This window comes from Alnus glutinosa, chromosome 2 (assembly GCF_958979055.1).
Source record: "Alnus glutinosa chromosome 2, dhAlnGlut1.1, whole genome shotgun sequence".
In the NCBI taxonomy this organism is placed as follows: Eukaryota; Viridiplantae; Streptophyta; class Magnoliopsida; order Fagales; family Betulaceae; genus Alnus; species Alnus glutinosa.
The window spans coordinates 37781428-37791985 of NC_084887.1; the positions used below are offsets into that span (position 1 = coordinate 37781428).

At 36.7% G+C, this 10558-nt stretch overlaps 2 protein-coding genes across 5 annotated transcripts; both read right to left on the reverse strand.

Moving 5' to 3' along the window:
• Window positions 1–188: 188 nt before the first annotated feature.
• Window positions 189–5245, reverse strand: LOC133859984 (uncharacterized). 3 transcript variants are annotated; one of them, XR_009898836.1, is made up of 13 exons: window positions 4703–5244; window positions 4551–4626; window positions 3491–3696; window positions 3293–3379; window positions 3085–3177; window positions 2806–2960; window positions 2633–2717; window positions 2464–2550; window positions 2238–2357; window positions 1699–1800; window positions 1446–1616; window positions 1259–1330; window positions 189–551 (listed from the first exon to the last, which is right to left on the reverse strand). XR_009898836.1 is itself a non-coding variant. In XM_062295592.1 (13 exons), exons 1-11 carry the CDS (start codon window positions 5093–5095, stop codon window positions 1449–1451), a joined length of 1572 nt encoding a protein of 523 aa, XP_062151576.1. In that variant the 5' UTR covers window positions 5096–5245; the 3' UTR covers window positions 189–551; window positions 1259–1298; window positions 1446–1448. The 3 variants fall into 3 exon arrangements, 2 of the variants coding, with proteins under 2 accessions (XP_062151576.1, XP_062151577.1); XM_062295592.1 differs by having other exon boundaries at window positions 1259–1298; window positions 4703–5245; XM_062295593.1 differs by lacking the exon at window positions 1259–1330 and having other exon boundaries at window positions 4703–5245.
• A 791-nt stretch (window positions 5246–6036) lies between these two features.
• Window positions 6037–10247, reverse strand: LOC133859986 (4-coumarate--CoA ligase-like 9). Of its 2 annotated transcripts, XM_062295595.1 has the most exons (7): window positions 9166–10247; window positions 8888–9077; window positions 8441–8586; window positions 8269–8336; window positions 7966–8068; window positions 6523–6663; window positions 6037–6340 (listed from the first exon to the last, which is right to left on the reverse strand). In XM_062295595.1, the coding sequence occupies exons 1-7, from the start codon at window positions 10162–10164 to the stop codon at window positions 6218–6220; spliced, it is 1770 nt and encodes a 589-aa protein (XP_062151579.1). In that variant the 5' UTR covers window positions 10165–10247; the 3' UTR covers window positions 6037–6217. The 2 variants fall into 2 exon arrangements, with proteins under 2 accessions (XP_062151579.1, XP_062151580.1); XM_062295596.1 differs by lacking the exon at window positions 6523–6663.
• Between the last annotated feature and the right edge of the window lie 311 nt (window positions 10248–10558).

Sequence of the window (10558 nt, forward strand, 5' to 3'; positions counted from 1 at the left end):
CACTTGCTTAGATAGGTGGGTCCGCTGTCAAAATACTTGCTTAAACAATGAGCCCCATTGAGAGCTTTTCACAATTGCAAGAGATCCATTTTAGGCCACCAATTGGTTAACTTGAAGTGCTGAATAGCTCTCTACCTGATCGATTATAATTGTACAAAGAACGGCAAAATATCGCGTGACAAGTATCCTTTGTAAACAAGAAGTTGCAAACATGATTGAATTAGATTTTATCATTCATAACTGCATTTACAAAGAAACATGAACTAAAAATATCTATGCATCCCCAAAATCAATGTATTCTTTTTTTTCTATTCTCTTCATTCACAGAGGCGATCCCACACGGCCATTTACAGATACAGTTACACCTTTTGAGGAAAGGAGAAGTGGTGAGAGCAAAGGGAAGGTGAAGGGAAAGGTACTGGAATAATATGCCGAAGAACCAATAAAACATGGAGTTCTGAGCTTGCTTGACAATGCATGATTATCTCTCTTTAACAGCCACTAGAGCCATTTGTAGGTTGCTCTAAGTGCTACAAGCCTCTTAAATGCAGCTGCAAAATAAGAAATGGAAATTAATTAGGGTACAAGTACTGATCATTGAAAGAGAAAATCTCGACATTTGATCAATTTTATCAGACAAATAAAATCACTTCAGAACAGTTTAGTGTTCCTAATTAGTAGTTTTGGCATTTTATTTAACTTATGCATTAGGGTCTTGGAAAATCACAATGCCAGTCTGCTATTTCAACGTTCTTTTACAAGATAAAAAAATATATAATGTGTCCAATATACAGATTATACAGCAGATTCTTTGCTAATATCCAGTAAAATCTTTAATACAGATAAATTAAAAGCCATAGAACATTAAGTAACACGCCATTAATTGGCCTTCTCGCACTACAGGCATCTGAAAACCAAAATTTTGGTTTTATACTGTTCATTTTTGAGATTTACAACAAAATCTTGCATCTTCTAAGAGGACTTTAGGTCACTTCAAAAAGTTCTTTTTGATGTTCTAATCTTATGTAATTTCCAGGAATTGCTTCATTGATGTTCCAAATTCTTGGTTAAATTCATTAAATTGCTTTAGAATTCAGAACATTGAAACTTGTAGTTCACGATCAAGGGGTTCATCAGTTTAATTTTGTTCATGTCTTTAGGTGATTTGTTAGGATTTTTGTCCTATAGGTGTATAAATGCTATGCCTTGACTTGGTTCCTCACAGCCTATTAGATTCATGAAATTTTAATTGACTGACCTGGATTATGTTCTTCCATTTGAACTGATATACCCAAGTACTGCAAAGTTCCATACAAAGGATATTGGATTTCTGTAAAACATTAATATAGATCAACACAATTGCGACAAACAAGATTGAGGCAATACACATGCACGTGTGCATGCACAACATGCGCGCGCGCGCACAGAGAGAGAGAGAGAGAGACCTTTTATTTCAATAAAGGGGCATAAGGAGCTGGGCATGGAGATACAGTGTGATCTGGTAACTGGTTTATCAAATCAACTGTCGCCTGCAGGCATGCATGAAGCATTTTCTTTTCCAACCTAACAAGCCGAGTAGCAACCCGCTTCTTTGGGTCCAGATTACTGTCTGCCAACTAATGAATAGACAAAATATCAACAAAAACTAAGCAAACAATATCTATCACCATTCAACCACAAATTTAAAGCCAAGATTACCCACGACTCGTCTTCGTCCAATGTAGTAGGGTAAGCAGCAAGCCGTGCAATAAAATAATCAACAAGTTGGTCTAACACTGCTCGTTCCATACAAGGGCTCACCTGTAACATTCAGAAAATGTCACCATAAGAATCTGAGACAAGAAGATCCATTCTGCATCACTAAAATATAGGCCACTGATAATAACATAACTCTGATGATTCATAAATACAAAGGCATAGCTATGCAATCACAATACCATATCATTGCCCTACATACTCATGAAAACCATTAAAAAAATTAAGAAAAGGATAACACAGAAGACTTTACTGCATGCATGAAACATAGCTAATAGGGTTATTACATGAAGAAATTAATGTTGCTTTGATCATCCATCTTAAAATTCATATATCTCTGCACAAAGCAGGCTCAAAATAAATTGGCCAGACCAGCACTGGCTAATGGTCCTCAAAGTTATGTAATGAAGTTAAAACTTGAAATCCATCACATGACAAACAGTGAACTCATCCTAAAAGTGAATTTGATGAAACAAACTTACTGGACAAATAGGACCTTGAGAAGAAATAACAGATTGCATCTCAGAAGAATCTGAAACATAGCCCAAACGCAAATAAGGAAGCATATCTGAGACAGCTTCTTTTTCCTTCCCCACATACACCTGCAGAAGGAACACATTAAATAACTCATAGACTATCAAAGATGGCCTTCCCACTCCTGTCCCCTTCATAATACATAGATAAACCTATGAATCTTTGAGTCCATACATGAAAGACTTGAATTGATAGTTTTCCATTTCTTTGTGCAACCATCCTTTTATTCTGGTATTGAGGATCCTCAGTATTCAAGGCAGCCTGGAGCATACATCATGTAAAGTATATCAACACTATTGAATAGTAAAATCGAAACTACAAATAGCAAATATCCAGATTTTACCTTAACTACCAATCGATCATAAGAATTATCTTCATCAACAAAACCATAGTTTAAAAGCAATTTTGAGTTAGGCTGTGGTCCACACCTGGGAATAATACAGACTTCAATTTTTTTAAAGAAGATACCAAAGCAGCAAAAGAAGGTGCACGATCTTAAGTGAAGAAATATCATACCAAACAACAATGGAGTCCCCAGCCTTGTATGGGCGGTCAACCACTAGTTCAACAGCACCATCAACAGCAGTTAACATTGCCTTGCTTTTGCTTCTGTAAGCCAGTAGCGGTGGTCCGAGAGGAACCAAAGCAAATCTCCGCGCCAAACTAACTTTCTGAATTCAAAATGGAGTCAATTATCAATTTGGGTAATCCTAAAACGAAAAAAAAAAAAATTAGAATAGAAGCTGATGCTTCCAAGGCAATGGGGTGAAACATTCCAAACATGTTGAAACTTACCTGTAAATGTACGACACAGGACTGAACCGCAACAAATGCTTGTTTAAATATCTCAAATGGAAAGGCCTCAGTAGGAATATCATATGGGTATTGCTGCAAAAAAAAAAAAAAAGGAAGAAGAAGTGTTCACAATGATATCACATCATAAATCAAAATCACAAGAACGTGTTATTTTCTAGTTCCTGACAAATATGTACAAGAAGATAACCTGAAACAGAGACCCAGCCATAAACCAGACAGTGTCAAGCTCACTGTACTCCCTTTTAATTCCTTCAGCCCTTTCAAGAACTTCAGCCTAACTCATCACAGCCAGAATGCAGTAAGCTATATTAACCATTAAGCATTCGGCCAACTTTATTGGATATTAGTAGCATTCATCAACAGCTAAATGAAGAGCATAAAATACCTTTGTGGGGCTGCCTGTCAGGTATGCCAGTTCAGCTTCTGACCATAGAAGGGGAGATTCCACTGCAAGCTGTCCCCTCCCTCGCTGACGATCAAGCTCTCTAATGTATGGGTACCAGAAAGACTTCTTTCCCTGCTTCTTCTCATACATCAGATACAATGCCAAGCATGCCAATTCTGACAACTTGTTTGTAGTTAATAATTCCGCTGCATGAAGGATCAAGTGGCCGATTCAAGTTAAATTGATGAATGAAGCCTTCATTTATCCAAGATTCTTGAGCTTTAAAGAAGAATGTGAACACCACAATTAATCATGATATGCAAACCTCATTGGCTTTGTCAACCAGAGGAACAGATGCATGGACACATAGATGTGCCCATAATACCTATTCATTGAACTTTTATCCTCCTAAATTAAGAAACATCACTGTTCTCAGTCTGCAAAATAAGATTTCATGGATAGGAAATCAAATCAGTCTCCAATTCTCACTCCAAAAAGATTCAGAGCAATGAGCCAACAAGATCTTCCTGTACTCACCCCACATCTTGCCTATTCACCTCAATGTCTATCGTACAACTCCACCACAAAAGATGTAAGAGGTTTATCCTGAGTTACATATAGCAAGACTCCCTTATCAAAAGCCACTTATACATAACCACTCATCTCATCATAAAACTTTCTTTTTCCTTTGCTCTTTTTTTAAAATGCTGACAATAAATTGAATCACTGGTACACAAGTATAGACCCGTATTACACTAACATGCATACGAAAATGCACCTTAGACCTAAATCTATTTGAAGATTTCTCAGCATCATGGCTAACATATACTCTCTGTAGAATCCCATCTGCATTTCACTGTAAGAAACTACTAAACTGCAGATCAGGTATGAAAGTGCAAGAGTGCCCCAGCTAGAGTCACTTCTATTACTCTTTCAAGTTCATAAAAATGTGCACCCATCTCAACCAGCTAAAACACTTCAAACCCCAATAACACGAATATATCGCTTCCAAAATTGAAAACTAAGAACAAATGGCCCAAAACAAGAAACTGCACCTTACCAATGGTCTCGTTCCCCAAAACCCTCTCAAGCGTCACGACCAGCGAATCCGGAACAGAGAATGCAACATCACCCACCTGCAATATCAACAAACTAACTAAATACACCAATGATCAGAAACCAAACCCAGTCAAAGCGCGATAAAAATCCCACCTGAAGATCTTCGCTCGCTGCGACATAATGTATCGGCCTGTGCTTCGCATCGTGAGAGGGCCTCTCCTTGAGCTCAACCTTGCAAGGAGGGAGCCCATTCTTGTGCATCCAAGATTTCAAGTCCCTAAGCTCCACCTCCTCATCTTTCTTGCTCACAACTTCCCGATGCTTCGGCTTCCCATCTTTTCCGGCTAATAACGTCTCGGAGCTCTGCGCCGAGCACAAATTTCTCCGGCGAGCCGATCTGAAGGAAGACACGAGCCTAGGGTTCCTCCGAGCTGAGATTGAAACCCTAGAGAGAACCGAGAGAGGACGATCCGAAGAAGAAGAAGAAGAAGGAGAAGAGCAAATTGGAGATGAAATGCAACTACCGTGTAAAGGACTAACTTCCATTAGGGCTATTAGGGTTAGGGTTTGACGTTGAAGAATGTACAGGGTTTAGGAAGCAGAGGAAGTGTGGTTTCGAATGTTTTAGGTATTATTTTCTTTTGGAACGTGGAATTACAGTTTTGCTGTGGATAAGAAAGGGAAATGGCGTTTGGTTCTTTGTGAGAGCGGATTCGGAGGGAAACAAAAATATCTTCTGGACTTGCAGTTGGCTGAGTTTTAGATATTTTGTGTTTGCTATTTTAAAAAGTAATTTTTAAAAACGTAATTAAACGTTTGGTAAAATTTCAGTTTGATCTTTAAAATCGCAGATTAACTTTTTTAAATATTGCGTTTTCAAAAAAACATTTCATTGCTTGCGATTTGAATAAACATTTTTTTATATTTTTAAATTGCAATTTTTAAAAACGCAGTTTTTAAACAGTTCATTTTTTGCGATTTCGTTTAAAATTGTATTTTTTTTCTGTGAAATCGCAATCTCAAACGCAACCTTAGTTGAGGATGTAAAATCTTATCTTAAACAGACGAAACTGTGATGGGTAACCTAAAAAATATAAAAATATTTTGTAAAAATATATATTTTTAAACAAAAATTGAAAAAAATGTTTTGTTTGAGAGTACAGTTTCAAAAGATTGCAATTTAAAAACATATGATTTTATCTATAAAAAAAAAAAAAAAAAAAACATATGATTTTTATTTTATTTTATTATGGTATTAGAATATTAATTAAATCATTTTTTATTAATTTAAATTTTTAAGATAAGTGTCCATATTCATCTAGTGTGTAGAAATTCTAGCCTTTAGTTTGCAGTAACAGCAATTCCTTTCCATATATTCAACTGAAAAGAGGCCAACATATACTGCTGCATTTTGGATGTAAAATACATGGCATAAATTGAGTTGGGTTAAGGAAATGCCTGAACCGGGAAGTATGGAGAAATAGAAAAAATTAAATTAAATTAAATTAAATTAAAACTAAAAACGAAATTATTGTTTCAGCAATTACACAAATTAAGATCTTCTAGCTATTATTTATCATCAAACTTGAATTCCGGCCAGCAATCTAAACGGAAAACCACCGCCATTATTGAGCTTCTAATGTTCTATATTGCGCCGGCGAAAAATGATCACAACCTAGAAGAGCTTGAGGGAAGAAGCTTCCTTAAATCCTTTCTCAGTATTTTGCCAGCTGCGGACTTGGGTATGGAAGTGACAAACGCTACGCGCCTTATTTTCTTGTACGGTGCAACCTGCAATCAAGAGGAAACGAAGACGGTCCAATTTACAAACAAAAATATTGACTATTTTTTCAATTAGTTTCTATCTTCTATTTATTTATTTATTTTTTTAATGTTGGTTTATTCCAAAATCCAATAACCTAGGAAGCTGTATAAATTAGGATATCAAATTCGTTGGACAAATTATAGCGTACGTGACCAACACTTGCATGTGGATCTGGATCCATCGGGGTCTCTCTCAATTGCTTGTAAAAAATTAGCTGTAATTCGGGCAGGCAAGGATTCCAATCATACACGTAACACGGTGGCTTTGGTTCACAGGGGAGGGGGCAAAACTAAAAGATATAATTGAACAAAAATTGATTAAAAATAGTATTTACAAAGTAAATAAATAATTCAAAAAAGTTTAATTATAGTTTAATGCATAATGCAACTTGTAATTTATTTGTTCATGTCTATCATTAATTTATTTATTTGTTATTGACAAGTTTTCATATTTTGAAATTGCTGCATAAATTTTTCATTGCTAAATTTAAACAATGCCATATATATATTTTTAAAAAGTTATCTTTGTAAAAAAATTATTGTTAGCTGGTTGACAATATTATTTTTACAAATATGCTCTTCGATTAGAATGATTATAAAACAAGGGTTTACTAGCAAATTCGCAAAATCTACATCATAACATCAACACAAGCTTGTCTACAAGTCAATTGGGATAGGGTCATTGTTCTCCAAAATATCAAGTAACAACAATTATATATTTCGTACAATTAAATTATGTAAAGAATAAATATACTTATCAACAATTAATTTAAAACTTTACATAAATAAATTTATTACTTAATAGTAAATTTAAAAATAAATTAATTCAAATATTTGATTACATACCTGATTTTTTTTTTTTTTTTTTTAAAAAATAAATTATTTGCAATAAGGTGATGTTTGTTATTAGATTGTGCGAAACAGCGAAGTTGAGAGCTGAAAATACTATCTAGCACGGGACAGTGGGTTACTTGGTGAGTGGAAAAGAAAAAAGAAAAAAACATCACAAGTCACCTAAATAATGTTTTTTTGCACAATTTTCATACAAATCTATTGAATATTTAAGACTTCGTATAAGAAAACAAATCTAATAACTAATCATTAAAAAAAAATTAAAGTTATATAAAAATTATAAAAACATTACTCCAAGCCACATCACCCACCCTCCAAAGCACGCACAGGTTTCCGTCCCAGTAACATATTTAGTTGAGGTTTTTCAGTCAATTCAATTCGTGGGGCTATATATATATTTTGATTGGACCTTTATAGGTTTCCGTCAAATATAATTGATTTTCTTCCATAAAGGGAATCGACCACCACACCTATAATTGCTTCTCTTTTTTTTTCTTTTTTATAAGTACCTATAATTGCTTTTTGACTCTTTGATAAGTTTGTCGAGGATTCTGTTTAGGGACAGTTTTTCTTTTGTTTAGGGTAGCTAGGTATGCAATAAGAACTAAAATGGCAAGTTATCCCTTCAAAAAAAAAATAAAAAAATGGCAAGTTATAATTTAGGAGGCCCTCCTATGGCTCCACTGCCTCCACATATGGTCCGTATATAGATTGCTAATTTTCAGAGAACTTGAAGGCACCTGCTTTGCGACGAAATCCATTATTTCTGGTCCACCAAGCCTGCTTTGAGGCTGTCTTACGACAAAAGCCATTGGCACCTCTCCAGCTTCTTCATCTGGGCATCTGCCAGTTTATTGCATGACATCTTAATACGTACATACAAGCAATATATATATATATATATATATATATATATATATATATATATATATATATATATATATATATAGCACTTCTAAATAATCATAGAAAAATGCTATATATATCATCCCAGTGGGGATATTCAAAGGAAAAGTTATCCAAGGAATTAAGTTGAAACTTACGGTATCACAGCAGCATCAGCTATCTCCGGGTGGGACTGAAGCAATTGCTCCAGCTCTGCAGGGGGTACCTGCACAATGTATATATATAGGAATGCATGAAGTACTCCTACATATCTATAAGGTAGTGCTTTAAGGACGTAACATATATGTATATATGTATATATATATATACCTGGTATCCCTTGTATTTGATCAATTCCTTGAGCCTATCTGTAACAAAGAGGAAACCCTCTTTATCAATATAACAAAGATCACCCGTTCTCAACCACCCATCTGCTACTATGGTTGCACAAGTTGCTTCGGGATCACCAACATAACCTGCAGTAAAACATCACTAAAACTACGTACGTACCGATCCCATATATAAGCACATGGAGATTAATTTACACTACATATAAAAAGTCTTAACGCTATATGAGAAACAACTTTTAAGAAATTTAGGCAAAATATGATTCAATTTCAATTATAAAATTTGGTAATTCATTTGTTTTCACCAAATGAAGGAATAAGAAAGATTTCCTATTTCCAAAAAATCGACATTTCAATGTAACAAACGTACGTAGTCTAACTTTACTGTTGTAAAAATTCAAGATAACAACCAGTTTTTTCTTCATTTTACCTTTCATGACTGAGGGTCCTTTAATCCAGAGCTCCCCTTGCTTTCCCGGAGGCAAACTATCACCTGTCACCGGGTCTACTATTTTTACTTCAAAACCTCCGGCGAGCCTCCCTGCAGATCCCCAATGAAGACTCTCCTCGTGACCAGCGGTTATGAACGATCCTCCCGCTATTTCAGTCAGCCCATAGCCCTGAACGACCAATTAAATCACGTTAGCTAGCATTTCCCTTTCCAAATCCCAAGTCATTAAATTAAAAGTATATTATTATATATAATACCTGCACAAAGACAACGCTTGGAAACCTGGCCACGAAAGCCGCAATGACATCCTTCCCGAGCGGAGCTCCGCCGGAAGTGACTCCCCCCAACGAGCTCAAATCGTAGCCGTCTATAACATCACTCTTGGCCATGGGCACCACTACCGGCGGGCTAAGCGCCACGTGGGTCACCCTAAACTCCTCCACCGCTCTCAGCATCTTCCTCAGATCAAACCTCTCCATCACCACCTGGGCCTCGCTCAGAGCCACCGACTTCAAGCAGTAGGATAACCCGAACACGTGGAAGTACGGCACCGTGTAGAGGAGCAAGTCGGGGGATTCTCTCTCCAACCGGTTCGCGCAAGAAACGGCAACCACTGCCATCAGATTCCGGTGAGTCAACGTCGCTCCCTTGACCTTCCCGGTGGTCCCGGACGAGTACATGATCGCCGCCAAATCGGATTGGCTCACTGCGACTCTGTCTAGCCTTTGTACCGGACTTATCATCATTGAGTCAAACTCGGGCGAGTCGAGACGGATGGTTTTGAATCGGAGAGTGGGGAGCTTGTGAGCGGTGGACGACGTAGCAAAGGCGATCACCGGATTGCACAGCTGGACCAGCCCGGAAATCTCCAACTCGGTGCTGATTGGGTTCGCCGGCGAGATGACCACTCCGAGCGTGAGCAGCGAGAAGTAGAGGATCGGAACTTGAACGAGGTTCGGAGAGAGAATGAATGCGGTGTCGCCTTTGGAGAGTCCGATAACGGAGCGGAGATATGAGGTTAGGCATTCGGTTTTGCGAGTGAACTCGGAGTAAGAGACGCGCTGACCCGTGGCGGAGTTTATCAGAGCGACCGAGTCTGGGCAAGGCGAGTTGAGTCGGAGCGAGAAAGCGTACGCAGCGGCTGATATAGGAGTGTCTTCTGGAGGAAGATCAATCGGGGGTCTAAGGCTGTGGAAGGTCATTGTTACTGAGTTGAAACCGCTCCTTGGATCAACGAAAGACTTCGCTTGGTCCATGAGAAACAGTGAAAAGAGCTCTGCAAGACAATTGACTGTGATCGCAACTCACAAGGACTTTTGCGTGGTGTCTACCAGTTCTTGTTTCGTTTTTACAACAGATATTTCTATATATATATATAATTATATATAGTTACCCTTTCGGTGGGGTTGATGAATGGCATGTTTCATGAAGTTTGGGTAAATTGTAATTTTTTTTTTAATTTTGTTTCAAATTTTTTAAACCATTTGAACATATTTTATATATATATATATATATATATATATATATATATATATATATATATATATATATATATATATATATATATATATATATATATATTTTTTTTTTTTATATCCACAATATTTTTAAAAATCCATCACTCAAACGAGTCATTTTGGTTAGCCAGCT

Bases quoted from the DNA above. Each gene is read 5' to 3' on its own strand.
- LOC133859984 (XM_062295593.1), bottom strand. From the start codon at position 5,095: ATGGAAGTTAGTCCTTTACACGGTAGTTGCATTTCATCTCCAATTTGC. The intron at 2,551-2,632 runs GTAAAATCTGGA...TGTATGCTCCAG, and splicing joins ATGATCGATTGGTAGTTAAG to GCTGCCTTGAATACTGAGGA. The intron at 2,358-2,463 runs GTATGGACTCAA...TTCCTTCTGCAG, and splicing joins TATCAATTCAAGTCTTTCAT to GTGTATGTGGGGAAGGAAAA.
- LOC133859986 (XM_062295595.1), bottom strand. From the start codon at position 10,164: ATGGACCAAGCGAAGTCTTTCGTTGATCCAAGGAGCGGTTTCAACTCA. The intron at 9,078-9,165 runs GTATTATATATA...TTGGTCGTTCAG, and splicing joins CAAGCGTTGTCTTTGTGCAG to GGCTATGGGCTGACTGAAAT. The intron at 6,341-6,522 runs GTACGCTATAAT...TCTTGATTGCAG, and splicing joins CACATGCAAGTGTTGGTCAC to GTTGCACCGTACAAGAAAAT.